Source organism: Poecilia mexicana, unplaced genomic scaffold (assembly GCF_051168715.1).
Source record: "Poecilia mexicana isolate PSO_F unplaced genomic scaffold, ASM5116871v1 scaffold_14, whole genome shotgun sequence".
NCBI lineage: Eukaryota > Metazoa > Chordata > Actinopteri > Cyprinodontiformes > Poeciliidae > Poecilia > Poecilia mexicana.
In genome coordinates this window covers 23,229,448-23,247,853 of record NW_028263383.1, presented here as the reverse complement: position 1 = coordinate 23,247,853, position 18,406 = coordinate 23,229,448, and the positions used below count along the sequence as shown (strand labels likewise).

At 40.9% G+C, this 18,406-nt stretch overlaps 1 protein-coding gene across 2 annotated transcripts in view; it reads left to right on the top strand.

The window, feature by feature from the left end:
- The window catches only part of bbx (BBX high mobility group box domain containing), a 53,130-nt gene that overhangs the window by 10,761 nt on the left and 23,963 nt on the right, over positions 1–18,406 (top strand). For both annotated transcript variants that reach the window (XM_014971768.2, XM_014971767.2), the window contains exons 5-8: positions 518–719; positions 793–860; positions 1,033–1,107; positions 2,739–2,819. In XM_014971768.2, the coding sequence (XP_014827254.2) occupies positions 518–719; positions 793–860; positions 1,033–1,107; positions 2,739–2,819 (426 nt within the window). The remainder of the gene's footprint in view (positions 1–517; positions 720–792; positions 861–1,032; positions 1,108–2,738; positions 2,820–18,406) is intronic.

The following is an 18,406-nucleotide window of genomic DNA, read 5'->3' as shown; positions in this document are numbered from 1 at the left end:
TTTCTTTGTTGTACGTTTTGACCGTCCACAAATACCCCCAATGCATAACTCCTCAGTGCAGAAGGAAAAAAAAAGAAAAAGGGCGTGAACAGTAATGGTAATGGACATACTCATCAACTCTTTTAGACCCACAGAAGGTAGTGGATACATATGCAGTGTAAATGTTTTATTTTCTAGATCTCTCCCAGCACTAAATCTACATTACCTGACATAGCCATTAAAGGAAGCTCCTTTTCAGAGGAAATTAAAGAGGTTTGTTTTTTTTCTAAGTCCTTCTGCTCCTTTCTGAAATAGAAATGGCAATTGTTACATTTTTCAGAATTACATAATACATAGAAAAGAATATCTATTATTCTGAAAATGATAGTTTGATAGTAAATATTCTGGTGGAATGATAACTTTCAAAACTGAATGGGCAAAATGAAAACATGTTTTCATTTTGATTGATTGCAACATGGCTACAGTAATACAGATTTTATTTTCAACAAGATCACTTCTTTTTATTTTGTTCTTCTAGTATAAGGATGCCTTTATGAAGGCAAACCCAGGCTATAAGTGGTGTCCCACCACGAGCAAGCCACTCAAGAGCTCTTCCTATCAGCATGTCAGCTGCCCCCGCAAAAAGGTGTGGTCCTTCTCCTGCAACTCACCCAAGGACTCTACTGCCAAAAATGTGCCCAAAAGTGACAGTTTGCACCAGTTGAACTTTGCCATGGCAGGTGGGTTTAATAGCATAGTAGTAAAATGATGAAGAATTAGATTACTTTTCTAACTTGTGCCATTCATTTTAAGACCCCACAAAGATGGGAGGCCTGAGCATGCTGCTGTTAGCTGGTGAACACGCCCTCACAAACAGGGAGGTAGGGTCCTCTCAAACATCTTTTGAGGCAAAAACTGTCACTGGAGTTGTCTAAAAACTGAATTTTTGAGGTTCTTCATTTACAAATATGCTTTCGGTTTTAGATTGTGTTTCTAAAAGTTTGATGGTTCTTTTCTACTATCTGCCTAACCCAAAAATGTTTTATTTTCTAGATCTCTCCCAGCACTAAATCTACATTACCTGACATAGCCATTAAAGGAAGCTCCTTTTCAGAGGAAACTAAAGAGGTTTGTTTTTGTTTTTTTTCTAAGTCCCATAATTCCTTCTGCCCCTTTCTGAAATAGAAATGGCAATTGTTACATTATTCAGAATTACATAATAAATAGAAAAAATATTTATTATTCTGAAAATGATAGTTTGATAGTAAATTGTTTGGTGGAATGATAACTTTAAAAACTGAATGGGTTTTAACTAGTGTGAAAAAGAGTGGCATTTATTTCTTAATGCATGATTCTGTCATTTTGTTGTTTAGTTCAAAGTTTTTTAAATTCAAAGTTTATTTATACAGTATAGCACATTAACAACAATCTCAGCTGACCAAAGTGTTTCATAAGAGTTATAGAATTATATAGAAAAGGGTATAAATTTCAACTTCTATGTACTCCAAATCTGGAACAAACTTCCAGAAAACTGCAAAACTGCTGAAACACTGAGTTCCTTTAAATCAAGTTTAAAACCCCGCCTGTTTAGAGTTGCTTTTGAACCATAATAAATAGAACATTGACCAACATATCTGATGTGTATTGATAATTTTGATAATGGTACTCGTCAAAATGTAATGTTTCTCAAATTATTGACAATTGTATTTTTATGACTTTTTAGTTTTGTATTTTTTTTAGATTAAAGGCACTTTGAACTGCCTTGTAAGCTATCTTAACTAAGTCAATCAAAAAAAAAAATTCTCATCTGAGAATAATTTATGACCTGGACTTGTCTTTGAATCACTACTGCTTGAGGGTTTTCCTCCCACTCCTCCTCGTTGACAGAGTCGACTTCTAATCATTTCAATTGGAGAAATGTTCCCTGATTTCAAAAACTTTGGCTGAAGTGGTGCTTCTAATGTCAGTCACCAGAGTGCAGATTCAGCCTGCAGCTTAGGATCAACAGCAACAGTCAGTGGTTTTTGACACTGTGGAAAAAGTCAAAAGCTATTAATCTGCTAGATGTGTGAATATTGTTGAATATTAATTAATCCGAAAAGAAATTAAGCGCAATTGAATATGCCATTATTATTATTTAAAATTTGATGGATAAAAGTAGATTGACCAGTACTGACGCTGTTAGTCAAAATGACGAACATTGAGAAAATCTACCATAAACTTTGACTGAGAGATCTGAAAGATAACTCATCTCTATACCCGCCGCCGCAGCTTATGAACCAATCAACAGCTTTCTTTAAACCAGTCCTTTCCAGCCGGCCCAAATGGAAATGAAGCTCTCGAGGTTCCAGAAAAGGCTCTTTTCCACTAGCCCGCCTCTAACCAGTATGGTCTCGGTCGCCTTGGCCAGATTCGTTTTCCATGAGCAAATCTGGCGTGGCTCAGGCAGGTCTTGTGCAAAATTCTGTTCCCCTGTGAAAATCTGTTCCCCCTGTGTCGGGAACGTGTGGACTGCAGCCAGGAGAGGCTGGTCCAACCATTTTCACGGAGCTTCTGATGGATTTCTTGGTAAAACAACTCATATAATCATGTCAAGGTTGAAACTTTCAGTTTAATCGGCAGCTAACAAAATTGTAAAATAAATAAATAAATGAGGTCTTATGTGGAGGTCTTCTTACACTGTTTTGTGTAGGTATTATCTTTTTAGAACTTATAATTTACCATAAAGCTAACCAAGTTTTGTTCATATACCTCTGTAGATGTTGTCTCAGACAATTCCCAACAGATTGCCTGATATTATTGACAGCAGGATGAAGACAGGGCTTTCCCTGGTGGAAGAGGTAGGAATACATTACATACAGTCCATCAGAATTTTTAGAACTATCCATCCATTTTCTGTACACTCTTGTCCCTAGTGGGGTCGGGAAGGGTGCTGGTGCCTATTTCCAGCGAACATTTCGGGTGAGGGGCGTGTATTGTTATAACTAATGATTGAGTTTTTAGAGTCACAGTTTTGATGTTTGTCGCCACCTTGTGGCTGAAATAGTACTATTCGTAAGACAAAAAGACAGTTTTTAGACAGTCATTTTAAATGATTTAAGGCAGTGTTTCCCAACCCTGGTCCTCAAGGCACACTCCCCTGCATGTTTTAGGTGTTTCCTTGCTTCAGCACAGGTGATTCCAATTAGCAGCTGAACTGCAGTCAGCTGAATGAGGTGCAGGTGCAGTGTGCCTTGAGGACCAGGGTTGGAAAACACTGATTTAGGAAAACACATAAGGCAAACTGATGTTTGTTGGCAGAGTAAATGCTTCCCTAATAAACTAGGCTTATGAACAATCCTGAATGCACTTATGGCATAAGTATTCTGTAGCTTTATTTTAAAATTTAGAACAAAATGTCAATTCTGCACAATGTTTTTTGTCTTTCCTGATATTTTGGAATCAAGAGACATGATCAGGAGGCCTCAAACATTTTACTTAATAAGATACAGGTTAAATAAAGAAAAGAAAAAAAGTTTATTTACAAAGCAACTGATGCAGAAGTGTTTATCATTTAAGTTCACGGCTCTGATGCAAACATCCAGATTGTTACACATTCCTGTAATTGTAAGCAGGAATTTCCCATATTGTACATGGGGATCCTATTATATAATGTTCTATACCTGCAATCCCACATTGAACCTCACATCCCATGATTTCATGTCTTTAAAGGACATCAAACTGGGCAAATATCTGTCTGTTAAGATCATGAGAAATTGTAGTATGACCTATATTGGTGTGTAGAATATTTTATCATTGACCTTGCTAGGGGACACTCCCGATCACACACAGACAAACTATCAATAAGTTTTTGATAGCTTTTTAAGCTTCAGAACATTCACCATGACATTTCCATATGCGTTCAGATTTATTTTGGAGCCATTGTGCTCATCAATATACCAAATTGCTTTTATTGTTCACCCCTTCACAGACATAGTTGTATAACTTGTTTCCCCTGCTATATCTGATTTGGTCTTCAAATTTGCATTCTATAAATCGGCGAGAACATATTTTTTTTGTAACTTCCTTGAATTCAAAAGTTTACATACATTTGGTCAGTATCTAAGTCACCCAAGTCATACGTTTTAATTGCCATTTAAAATTTATGACTTTTTGGGCTTCCTTCCACAAACTTCTGATAGGTTAACTGAAACATTTGAGTTAATTGGACTTACACTTGTGGATGTATTTTAAGGCTACACTTGGAAGACACTTCTTTCTTGTTTGACATGATTGAACGGTCAATAGAAATCACCCAAGACATCAGGAATTCAGAAATTCATTTGTTAAAACAATTTTATGCAACGGTAGACATGATGTACAACCATCCAAAATGTGCATATTTGAGACACAGAACAAAAGCCAAAAGCCTTGTGGAGATACTGTCTGAAGCTAGTAAGTCAGAGTCATTATACATGGGCAAACATGGACTGTAAAGTCAATCGGCAAGAAAGAAACTTCACTGCAAAAGAAACATAAAAAGCCAGATCACTGTTTGCAGATACACACAGGGACAAAGATCTTCATTTCTGGAGATATGTCCTGTGATCTGATTAAACCAAACTGGAACTGTTTTGCCATACTGACCATTGATACATTTTGAGGGAGAACGGGGAATCTTGTACCACCCTAACTGTGAAGTATGGAGTGGCAGCATCATGTTGTAATGTTATTTAGCTTCATAATATAGGTAGCATCATGAGGAAAGGACATTATTTTAAACATTACGAAGCAACATGTTAAGACAAAAACCAGGAAAAAAAACTTTGGGCTCAAATTGGTATTCCAAATGGACAAAGACCCTAAGCTTACAGCCAAAGTGATTACAGAGTGGCTTAAGGACAGTGTTTTGGTGTGGCCATCACAAAGTCCTGATCTTATTCCTATGGAGAAAGTTGTGGGAAGACTTCTCCCACAACTTCCGCCTCACAAACTCTGTTGGGTTTGTGAGTCAGCCTACAAATCCGACTGAGTTACATCAGTTATGTCAGGAGAAACGGACCAGAACTCCATTAAACTATTGTGAGAAGTAGGGATGCTCCGATCAGGTTCTTTTTGGCTGCCAATTCCGATACCGATCATCCATGAGGCCGATCTCTGCCAATCACCGATCATTGCTGATCGCCTGGAATGGCTGTTCATTTTTTGCTTTAGGTTTAAACAGGTGTGAAAGTAGTTTTAAATTCTTGGGGGTACTATGACAAAATTATACATATATATATTTATCAGTGACGTGCGGTGAGGTTCATAGCTGGTGAGGCACCGACTTAATTATAATCGGATTTACAAATCTAGACCCCTGCATGTTATTGTTTACATAAGGAAATTTCGTACATGCCTACAATGCTGGAGGACAAAAAGGCTATTCCTTTACATCATAGACATGAATACTAGACCCCTCATGGAGCGCTGAGTCATACGTAACAGCATCCGCCATCTTCTATGTGGCAGCAGGGCGATCGGAGCTCTTAAGTCCTGTGCTGTGTGGACCTGTTGCAACCGTTTTACGAAAAAAACTGGATTCATTGGCATTGCCTTTCACAGGTAAGGATGAAAGATCAGAATTACTTGACTTTGCAGCCAGAAATTCGCTTCTAAACAACCGAAATATATTTCCTATGTAGCTAAATTGGCCCGAAATAACCGCTAATTGTTAGCTTAGCAGCTAACGTTTTCATACTGTTATCTAATGAGAGAGCTGATGAGAAACCACTGTTAGAGAAGTTCATTAGAGACCAGAGGATTTTGTGAGGAAAGATCAGTCAGGATCAGAGCTGGAGCTGCTGGTCTTCAGTCTGTTTCCCAGTTCAGCTTCACCAAGTCGGTATTTAGCTCTAAAGATGCTACGAGTCAGAGCCCAACACGCTAAAAATGTATTATGGAGTTGGAGTTCTCCCAGTGTGACCAGCAGACTGAAGCCTGTGACCAGTGTTCCCAGTATAATAAATAAATGTTTCATTCTTTCACTTTTTGTGTGTTTTTAAATATCTCAATCTGAAGTATTAGTGTATTAATACAGCTTATGTAATGAAATAAAAATAATTTACTGTTAGAATTATTTTCACTCTTTGCTGTCAATAGCCGAGTTGATGTATACTGTAATAGTTTTTCTCTGGAAAAAAAGTAAGAAATATATGTAGTTTAATGTTTGACAATGACTGATTTATAAATCAAAAGTCATTTCTCAATAATGTATAAAAATAAATACAAGAAAATAATTTGTTTCTTGTCTTGAAACGTTAAATGTACATTAAATTATGGGATTATGTAAATATGTTCTTTAATTAAACACTGTAAAAGTGTGTCTGTTCATCAATGTCAATATAAAAATCAGAATCATTTCTATCAAATAAAAACATTGTGCTCTTTATTCAGAAATGCCCCAAAACAATTAAATAATCACATCAAAAGTTAAAAACTCTGTCTTTAGTCATTTCTTAGATTTCCAAATATATTAGTGTGTGAGAAAATGTGTCAATGACAGGTGTTAATTTAAAATACTTTGTAGAACGGCACTTTATGAAGTTCGGTCCATTTACTTGTATTAGCTTACTGGTACTGGTTCCACATTCAATATGGCGGACGCTGTTACGTATCGCAGCAACGGGCCGATCTGCTACATGAGGGGTCTACGTATTTATGTCTATGCTTTACATTCCATCCATAGCTGCGCCGCCGCCGCAGAATAATTCCGTTATCTCAATCAAACTTAGACTTATTAGATATTATTAATTTTGTGCTGTGCTTAACAGCAAAGGGAGAAACCGTTAAAGTACAACTCAAAACCACGTCTTTCTCGCTCTCTGTGTCAGCGCAGCTACTGTATGGCTAGCATGCTGTTACCGTTTCTTACTCTGCAGTTGTGGAGTCACAATGTCTGGGGTTCATGAGCAACCCCAGCGATGAGGCACGAGAACTGCCTGCCTCACCTTGAATCTGTTCTTTGCCGTTTATGATCGCTCCTCAGCGCAGGAAACACGTTACACACACAGTTGGTGACAATTAAAACACAGTACATTAAATACATAAGCTAAATTATGGAAAATCAGTTCATACATTAAATGTTTTTAACCATTTTATTGGCAAAGTACAGACAGGATATATAGTGATTCTTGAGAATAGGGACAAAACAGGTCCTATGGATAAAGCACAAAATTTGAATAAAATATACACAAAATATAATTTTTTCAAATATCTGACTCAACTAACCTGGGTCATGTGAGCACAACAATGTATATTTTCTAGATATTTGCTGAATGTTTTAATTTTAAACATTGTAGTTGGTGGATGATGCCTGTAAAAGCCCTTGTCCAGGAGCAGAACTCAATACATTATAATAGTTTAAAATAATTAAAGAAATACTAAAAGTATATATTGTGACAATTAAGTATAAGTAGTCATATAAATAATTATAGAGGTATCAATAAATTGAATTAAAAATAATTTTTATATATTTTCCAACTCTATTGAAATTTGTCCCTAGTTTTTGTCAACACCGTCAGAAATGAAAAGAATGTAAAAAAATCAGGCATTATTGAGGGGCACCAGAATTTCTGAGGACCCCATGATCTCTTCCTTTCTCTTCCTTTGCTAAGAGCGCTAGTTAGCTCTGGTTAGCTTAAGTCAGAGGTTCCCAAACTGTGGGACGCGACCCCTAAGGGGGGCGCCGTGCCATTTGAGGGGGGTCGTGGGAAGCCGTCTGGATGAAAAAAGAAACCATGAACTCTGTATGCGCTGGGTTTTTACCTTAGAATGGCCAACTCTCTTATTCCTGTCAATCTGATACAGTAGAGGCTTCCACACTTCCCATATTCATGTCCTCTGTCACTTTTATCAGCAGTTAAAACCGTTTCATCCGTTGTTAACATTTGGTAACCTGTTTTTCCGAGCCGCCTTTAAACGCAACATGAGCGCTACGACACTCGCGCTGGGTTTACACCTGTGGGCAGTGAAGGAGACCTGCTGCTGTGCGCAGATACGCAGGTTTGTGTTAGAATCATGGCAGCAAACCAGCAAATAGCAAAGAGCTTTTCACAGTTTTTCACCCAAACTAACCGACTGTTGAGTAAAGCTGTTGGATGCAGGTAATGTTAGCTAAAAGATGACTAGCTAGCTAATATCAATACATCACCTTAAGCTTGTTAACAAGTAGCTTATAGGGTTGTTGTCTATGTTCAGCTACATAGATTCATTTTGCCCCCACCAAAAATAAAAACAACACATCGTTCAACCACACAGATATTTGTAGGGAGAGGGGTCCAGAAAATGTTTGGAAACCACTGGGGGGCGCAGGACAAAAAGTTTGGGAACCACTGGCTTAAGTTATTTAGTTTTTTCTTCTGTTTTATTCCATGATGTGTCAACACCATAACTGACAATTTACAAAACTTTGATGAAATTTTGTGAAATAAAAGCTTAATTTTGGTATAATGTAAATATTTCATGGACCTGATGAGCTACAATATGGCCTCCTTCAGAATAACATCATATAAATTGAGGTAGTTTGGCTTTTTTTCAACTCCGTCAGATGACAACTCCATCAGAGTTTTTCTGACTCTTTCAGTGAAATTGTTGTCAAATCTCGCTTAAATGTGCAATTAATTCATTTTAATGTATTTTACATGAATTGCATTACTTCACATGTACCAAGTTTTTCATTTTATTCACTAGTTTGTCACCACTTTCAGTTCTGTGTCAACTCCATCGTGCACTGTCAACTCCGTCAGATGGCCTTTTTGTTGTTTTTGGTTTTAAATAATATTTCTTTTGTTTCTTGAGAAGCACTTGTCTGTAAAATGAGTAAAAATATCACTAATAGGGTCAATAAAAATTATTTTTTATTTATTTTTGTCAGATGGTGATGACAACGTTCTAGGTCAGGTCGATTAAAAATGTAATATTTTAAAAAAATGTTGCAACTGGGAGCCTATACCTTAGCATCTTTACATTTCCTAAACATTATTTGTCATATTTGCATACATAAGGTTGAGAAATAACAAAAAAAAATTATGGAAAAATTAAAACCCATTTTGTCCCTATTCTCAAGAATCACTGTATATATATATATATATATATATATATATATATATATATATATATATATATATATATATATATATGTATATATATATATATATATATATGTGTGTGTGTGTGTGTGAGACCCTCAATCTCTTGCCATTTCTACATAAATAGATAAAAAGTAAAGATAAAAACATTAAAAACATCGAAAACATCAAAAACCCGCACTCTAACCCTAATTTAGCCATAAGCAACTCTAAACAGGTGGGTTTTAAGTTGAGATTTAAAGGTTAAATATAATAATTTAGTAAAAATAAACTAGTCTGGCTCCCTTCAGTCTAATAATGACTCTCAGTTTCTCTGCCTCCATGTTGTTCAGACACTGGTTCCATGGTGAGGAGGATCTGTGCCCTCTAACAAATTATGGGCAAGAATATTTTTATTCACAAACTAAATACACTGGTTTGTGAATAAAAAATTAGGTCTGATGATGACTTTAGGAAAACTGTTTCTATTTATATTTTCGTAATTGTCCTCACAATAACGGGAAAAAACATGTCTCGCCCCTAAACACAGAAATGCTTCAGCTGCAGAGAAAACTTCTGATTTTAACTTAATCAGGCTTTTAAATGCCCTGTTTGCTACAGGTAGTCTGAGTCGGTCCCACCGACGGATATAAAGAATGTCTGTCTTTATATCAGACATCCTGATATAAGACACGATACTGCAACTGTCACCGCGAGTCACGACACACCTCCAAGCCCCGGTACCACCTGGTACCACCTGCTCTCTGTTCCCTCTGATTCTCCTTACCGTTACTACCAGGCGGGTTAAAACTGCTGCTGACGGGATCTGGGCTGGAGGTGAGCAGCTGTAAATAGAAGTTATTGCAGAACCTCAAGTTTAAAGGAAGATTCGGCCCATACTAATTGGAGTTCACAAAACAAACATCAGCGAAAAATTACTGTAGCAATAATTAAACCTCAGCATAAAGCCTAACATGCCACAATTAATTGAATTAAAATGTCCCCAAAGCATCCGCAGACTGGCATAGGGGCCACTGGGGGATTCCAGGTCGATTCAGAGATGCGCTAACCCTAACCCCTGAATGGCCCCTACCAGCAGCTACTAAGTTTTCTTTGCCTTGATATCCCAGTCTTACAATTCTAGATCTCAGAGGTGTTATCAAAAAATTATATAGAGTTAACCCCTTTGAGCTTGTTTGATCTATAAAGCAGTCTGCAGCTAAGTTGTTGGAGAGGTTAAATAGATATTACTAGGGCTTAATTAGTAAAATGGCAGCAAATTTGCTTATTTCATAACTTCAAAACCGGCGACCTTCTCTCGGATGTTCTGTTTAACAGCTACAGTCTCAGATCAACTCAGCCCTCCAGGACTGTCAAGAGCAGAAACAGCAACTTTATACCTTATAGTCCGGAAAATAGTACTGTATAGTCCGGAAAATACTACTGTATTTTACGGACTATAAGGCGCACCGGATTATAAGACGCATGCTAAAACATACGGTCAACAACAACAAAAAAAAGGTAACGGAAACAAAACAGTAAGTTTAGTTTAACTTTATTCGACTATGTAACAATACACTCACGATATTTTTTATTCTTCTTCCACAAATCCATCAAAGTCCTTGTCTTCTGTATAGGGCTGTTGTAAACGAATATTTTAGTAATCGAGTAATCTATCGATTATTCTTACGATTAATCGAGTAATCGGATAAAAAAAATTATAAAATGAAATATTGGTAAATCTGGCATAATACCGGTGTTACTATCAGATATCAATGTCAGTCCAATTTTTCATATTTGAGCATCCCTAACAGTTGCTTTTTTGTAGTTTAGAAAACTAACCTGTAACAATAATAGCTCACTTTCTAAGTTAACCAGAAGAAAAGTTATAGAAAAATCTGAAATTATATTGAATTTAATAACAAAGAGGCAGGCTCAGAAATATGCTTATAAAAAATGTCTACAATCCAGCTTTTAGTTTATGTATTCATCTTCAGTGAGTTTAATAGATTAATTAAACTCACCTTGCCACCTAACCTGTCACGCTTTGGGTTTGAAAATACGGGAAATGCCGCCTGGAGTGGGAGGAGAGGGCGAATGAACGAACGTAAGATGGGGTGGAGGGGAGGAAATAGACCAGCGGACTGACGAACCGTTAGACCGGGGGACGAACACGGGGGGAAGCAATACGGGATATTTACGACACCTTCACTGGTCACACTCAGAAACTCATCTACCAGCCATGTACGATGCGCTCCGCCACCCGTTTCTTCAGACCGGGATATGAAATTTATTGTGCGGTTCGTCGGTAAAGCTACATTTACACGGTAAGCATCAGCTACTCAGCCACCCGCCCTGTTCAGGCTATCCGCTCACCTCAGCGCTCTTCCCGCCGTTCGCTTTCAACCAGCAGCCCCGGAGGAGAAATGCTGCCGTACTCCAGGCATTCCCCCAGTCATTTTAAGGATGCTTATTGGTTCCCCAAAAACGATAAAAAGTCGGGCATTATCATCAATCAATTAAATCCCCACGGGCCAATCTTAAAGATTGGACTTTATGCCGCTGAGACTTAGCTTTTGTCAACAACTCAGAGGCGGAAGTGAGAGCTCCGCGCAACGCAAATGAAGTCCCGGCCGGAACACGGTGCGCTAACTAATAAAACATAAATTAACGAAGCTTCGAGGCAGGTAAATTTTCCTCGAGGAATTTTAGTAATCGAGGTACTCGAATCATTCGAGGAATCGTTTCAGCCCTACTTCTGTATCTGAATTGAGCAGCTGGGCAATTTCACCATCAAACATACCAGGTTCCCTCTCATCATTGTCGGAGTCAGTCTCGTTGCCAGGTGGCTGTTCAGCAATGATGCTGGCTTCCGCGAAAGTTCGGACAATAGTTAAGACAGATACAGATAGCCCAGGCATCCACAATCCATTCACACATGGTGGCGTAACTCGCCCGGCGCTGCCTCCCCGTCGTAGTAAATGTGCGTTTGCAGTCTGTCATCCATCACTCCCACGCCGATCGCAACTTCTTTTTGAACGCCCTGTTTACACCAATGTCCAGCGGTTGGAGTTCTTTTGTTAATCCTCCTGGAATGACGGGAAACTCCGAATTAGTTTGCTTCACTTCCTTTTTCACAGTAGCAGTGAGATGGGCACGCATGGAGTCGCAGATGAACTGGGATGGTGATGCGTGGAAAAACCCATCTGGATTTTACCGAGCCGTATGCTGCAGAACTTGGACAACAAGTCTCTGATTGGTTTATTGCTGCTGGTGTACATACTTACGTCCTCTGATTGGTTTATTGCTGCCAGCGCCTCCATCGTCACAAAGGACTCAGCAGTCTGGGATGTGAAGATGCAGATCCTCTGTCATCGCCAAGGGCACAGCAGTCTTCAAAACTCCACTCCTCTTTGACACCCCCTCCTTGGAGTTTTGATGTCTCCCAGGAAGTGATGAATGTCAAAGAGAACTCAGGTCGCTCTGATCCTTTCACAGTGACAAAAAATCCAGAGCTGGATGAACTGTTGGTTCTTCAGGATGTGGAAGATTCTTTAGGGACAGGGAGATGGGCTGATGGGCTGAGGCAGAAAGCCTAAAAAAAAAAGAAAAAAAAAACTCTGGAAGTTCAGCAGAGCAAAGCAAAAAGCATAAGCAGCATGGCGCTTTATCCATAATCGTGATCCTTTACCATTGCTGGGGTCGTTAAAGGGTTACTGGAGTTGTCGGAGGCATCGGGTTGTCCAATTGTAAAACTGCAGTCTTTGGGCTTCCTCATCAAAACTTACAGCGTTGAATATCCAGGACAGGTGCTCTGAACATCAGGATGAAACGGTTGCCAGGTCCTTGGAGTAAAGTGTTGACCCTACCTCTTTCCAGGTTTAAGTTTGATGAGGAAAAAAAAAACAAAAAAAAAACAGTCCTCCTTTTGGATGCAGTCCGTCAGATGGGACACCGTGAAGTTCACAGGTTGCTTGTATACTGTGTGGCTTGAGAAATAAGCTTCTGATGCGATGCATTAAGGGGAAAATTTAGCTTGTGGTTGGTTTCACAACACACATACACTTCCAGGTGTTGAGTCGGGCTGCAATGCCTTGTTGTAGGATTGATCTTGGTGGTTGTCTATGACGCCACTCCTTCCTCACCACTCCAGCCCCTTTTCCAGTGTAATCTATCAGTTTGTGACAGGAGTTCTTCTTTAACATAATTCAATTTCTTCAGGGCCATCCCTGTCCAAAGCCTTGAAGTTGTTCTTTGAACGGGAATCATCCTGTAATAGTGGCCAGTCTAACACAGGATGGCATGGTGCTAGATTATTGCAATGTTCTGGTTTACTTTAGCTAAGAACTGGCTTGAGCACTGACCTCGTGGACCCCTTTCTTCATCAGTAGTAGTGTTTTGCAGTTCAGAGCTTGCTTCACAAAATCCATTCCGTTGATTTTCAGCTTGATCACTGTGGCTGCATTGAAAACTTTCTGCCCTGTTTTCAATGACACTGTAAACTGCAACTTCCCCTTTCCCTCTCTGGGCAAAAAGGAGAAGTGCCTTCAGCTCCCTGCTTTCCGTGACGTGAATGGAGTTCCTCTGCAGGGGAAGACCTGCTCTTCTACAGCTGTCACTGTTACACCGTGTCCATCAGCACCAAGAGGTACTCCTCACCTCTCTTCTGTTATCCATGGGGCCTGCTACATCCATGCAGACTGAACACCTGGGTACTGTGCTCCTGATGAACTACCCTTCCATCTGCTGCCCTGGGAGCCCTACGTATTGACCACATACTCACAGTCCCACAGCTGCATCGGATGGTCTGAAGGGACGTCCAGCAGGCCTGCTCACTCAGTTCTTCATGTGGAGGTAGTGTGTCTGCATATCCGAGTACCATATGCACGCCCTGCACTATCTCGTCCATGTACTTCTCTAGGACCACCTGTCCTTAGGTGTTCTGTCCTACCTCGACCCCGGCAGAGACAATCCCTCGGTTGCACGAGGTGATGTTCATCTTCGCCCCTCCATAGGGCTTCTTTTCAGGTGTGCGCCCTGTTGCTGCACCTCGAGTTTCAGGCTGAGCCTCAATTCTGCTTCCTTCTTCTTTAACCGGCTATCTGTGTTGATGTCAGCTGCTGGTGTTTGTTCCTCTGTTGCCAGATGTCTGCTCGATGACTGCAGCGGAAGTTGTAATGGCTGTCGTGGCTGTAGTTCCTCATCCATCGTCAGCTGATGATACTTTTACTTTACTTGCAGGCTGATCATTTTCTTTCTTTTCAGCATTACATCACAAACCACTCCAACAAGAGAAAGCCAACATTTCTTTGTCAGGGTTTGATGTATCAGTTCATCATTCTTGATTTCAACTTCCCCACTTGCTCCAGGTCTGATTCACAGTAGCAGTGTAGAAAGCTGATGCTGTTCTAGTGAGGTCTCGCCGTCCTCATTTGCCAGGAGTTCTGGGCCGCCGGCTTCCTCTGGTTTCTTCCCCAGATTTTCCTTCCCGAAGTGATCATCCATCACTCCGTCTCTATGTCAGTTTGAGTTGTCTATCTGCAAAGCCCCCTTTAGTGCCTAAGGTGGCATCATATATAGTGTAGTACTTGAATGCATCTGCTTATCTCTGCATTATTTCCCATACTGACTAGGCTAATCTGAGTTTAAGTGCGTTACTGTTCATTTACTTCGTTAACAGAATTCTTTATGCAGCGGTTGTGTGTTCTGGATGCTCACTGACTCTGGTGTGGACATGTAAAGTTCGTCTGCATCGCGTTAGAGCACATAAACTATCCAGTTGTACTCCGGTTCGGTTATCTTCATTAAAAGAAGATCAACATTATTCCCTCCTGGAGTGGTTATTATCCCGCACCTTTACAATCCATCCGTGGGATGGATTGTAAAGAAGTGGGATATTCCGGACCGGACTCAAGACACGGAAGGACGTCTTGGTGCTTCGGATGAATCACTCCAGTAAAAGTAAGACGGACAAAAAGAAGGAAAAATACAGTCCAGAGAAATAAGCAAGCCAGTATTGAGCTCCAAGACTGAAAGCAAGATTAAGCTGTGTAAACAGTGAATCTGTTCGTTTCGGTGAGAAACGTTAGCTTGTTAGCAGTTAAAAAAAACAAAAAACAAAAAAAAAACGTCTGTCAAGAAAAGTAACGGCCTCACTGTAAAAACAGTAGCTGGAGGTGCCAAAGCCTAAAACAAAGCAGCACAAGTGACTATTAAAAAAATATATATATAATGGATGAAAATGAGGAACTACTGGGAGCTACAGCAGCACCATCAGACCAACCTCCACCATGGGTGCAAATGTTGTTGGACCATCAGTGAAAACAGTTAAAGCAACTGCTAACGCCAGTGCTACACCATGTTGCAGCAGAGCAAAGAGAGACATCTAGAGCAGTGCAACCAACAATAAGCAACCAAATCCCAAATCCTGGAACTGCCCCTCCTCCCTTAATATTGCAAGAAAACCCAGAAGCACCCAGTGTTCAACCACACACATGGTCACGTAATGCAGGCCCATCCAACACTTCGGTCACGTAATGCAGGCCCATCCAACACTTCAGCCATCCGTGATCCAACTGTAAGGCGTAGAGTGGGAGACATACATCAGCGCTCATCTGGGACACATCCTATTTCACAGGATGCATAGGGAGGATTTGGCCAGCCTGAGAGTCGGCATGTGGTGGCAAGACAACCCTTACATGAAGCAGCCAAAGTTAAGCTAGCAACATATGACGGCAGAGAGGGCTGGGATTCATTTTGCTCCCCTTTGGACGTCAGGCTCGTAAATGTGGATGGACAGGAGCGGAGAGAGTAGATAAGCTTCATGAATGTCTCCGTGTGGTTGCAATACGTTATGTCTGCTCCTTGCCTCAACACATCCATGAAGACTACACTCCTCTCAAAGAGCAGCTTACTCAAAGATTTGGAGTAAAAGACCCCCCCACCACTGTTCGCAGGAAGTTGGGAGAGCTGCGTCAGTGCAAAGAATCAACAGCAGAGTTTGCAGAGGAAGTGCAACGCCTGGTGACTTTGGCATATCCAGGAACAGATTTATCACTCCAGGATCAGCTGGCAACTGATGTCTTCCTGAAAGGCCCAAGGAAGAGGCCTACTGGAGCCTACTGGAGCGATTCGGATGAATCGCTCCAGTAAAAGTAAGGCGGAGGACAAAAAGAAGGGGAAAAAATACAGTCCAGAGAAATAAGCAAGCCAGTATTGAGCTCCAAGACTGAAAGTAAGATTAAGCTGTGTAAACAGCGAATCTGTTCATTTCGGTTTTATAGCTTACTTCATAAACTATAAAAAGTAACTTATGAAGTAATGAATCATGACCCTCCATAATTGGCTGAGGCACAAAAGCTCGCTGAAGCCCACAAACACAATTTTAAAGCAACTCTGGGTCGTGAGGCTGAGATGAGAGCAGGGAGGACCCAGCGTATTTCCTGGGCTGATGAGGGTGAAAATGTTCCTGACGACTTTTGCCCCACCTCCAGACGCCTCCAGAGCCCAAAGTATGTAACAGAGGATCAGTTTAAAATGCTTATGGACAAAGTGGAGCAGCTAAATTTGAAGTTGGAACGCCTTCAGACCGTGTCAGCTGATTGTGGAACTGCTACATCAGTCTATACCAACAGAAAACAAGAACAAGAAAGTGACAAGATGGCATCACATCAGCTACCTGCTCAAAATTCCCGAGCCCGGTCACCAAGCCCAAGCCAAATGAACAAGCCCATCTGTTTTCGATGTGGTGAAGCTGGGCATATGATGAGGGAGTGTTCAAGATCACCAAGTCCAATTCGGCGCAAAACCAATCCCAAGGAGTCTACTTCTGAATCTCATAGGGGCGTCGAAAGTATGGAGGCTCAGCACCTCGCCCCACAACTCGGACGTACAACTAAAAAGGGTCCTAGCTTACAAGTTGAAATGACTGTCAATGGCCTACCTGTTAAAGGAGTTGTTGACACTGGCGCAGAAGCCACAGTAATTTCAGAAAACGTCTCTCCCTAATGCAGGAGTGGGCAGCAATATGCCTGCCTTGGGTGAGTTGGAGGTGACTTTCGGAATCGGGAAACAAAAGTTCAACTGGATGGTCTTTGTTGGCTGGATTCATGATGCTCTGCTCCTAGGCCTTGATGCAAAGCAGGCAGCCAAGATGACAGTCTTTGCTGGTCGCCAAATATTTGTGGGTAAAGAGCCAATCCCAACTTGTGTCATTGGAGGAAGTGAGGGGGACTACTCTGTGGCCTGTGTGCTCCAGGAGAACAATGTCACACTACCACCAGAGAGTGAATGCAATGTCTGGGGAAAAGTTGATAAACCCAAACCTGGGCTTCCAGCTGTCCTGGAACCACTTAACATAACAGAAGCTGTCTCAACAGGAAGTGTTGCCATCTACATGGACCCCAGAGTTCCAGTTCGACTTTGTAATTTCTCAAATACCAACGCATCATTGCCCTGTGGAGTGTATGTGGGCATTCTAGTTGATACCTTCCCGGATGATCCCCTTATAATGCTGGATTTGGATGATAACCAACAACCAACTATGGCCGTGGAAGAGAACAGCCACACAGATGGACCAAAGGTTGGAAGAGTTGAGAAAAATGCTCTAGATCTACCAGAACACCTTCAAGATATACCAGGATCCCCTTTGGTCTATGTAACGCACCTGGCACCTATCAGAGAGCCATGGAGCTTGTTCTGCGAGGGTTTCAATGGAAGATCCTCCTTATCTACTTGGATGACATTATTGTACTGGGCAGAGGTGTAGAACAAAACCTGCAACATTTAGCTGATGTTTTTGAACGTCTCCATAACTACGGTCTAAGCTGAAGCCAAAAAAATGTCAACTACTAAGAGACAAAGTTCTTCTTCTTGGACATGTAGTCAGCGGAGAGGGAATAAGTCCCAACCCAGAGCTGATTAAAGATGTACAGGAATGGCAGCCTCCCACTAACACACAGCAGCTGCAAGCTTTTCTAGGACTATGCAACTATGACAGCCGGTTTGTATCTGGCTTTACAGAACTTGCTGCTCCTCTTACCGGTCTCCTGAAGAACAAAGCTGAGTTCCAGTGGGGTGAGGCCCAGCAAAAAGCCTTCCTGCAACTTAAACGGGGACTGACTGTGGCACCTGTCCTGGCTTATCCAGCAGCTGAAGGTGACTACATCCTGGACACTGATACTTCCAGTTATAGCATTGGTGCAGTGTTGTCACAGGTCCAGTGGGGGGAGGAAAGAGTCATCTCATATGCAAGCAATCACCTCACTCCTACACAGCAGAGATATTGTGTGACCAGAAGAGAGCTGTTGGCAATCGTAAAATATACAAGACAGTTCTGCCAC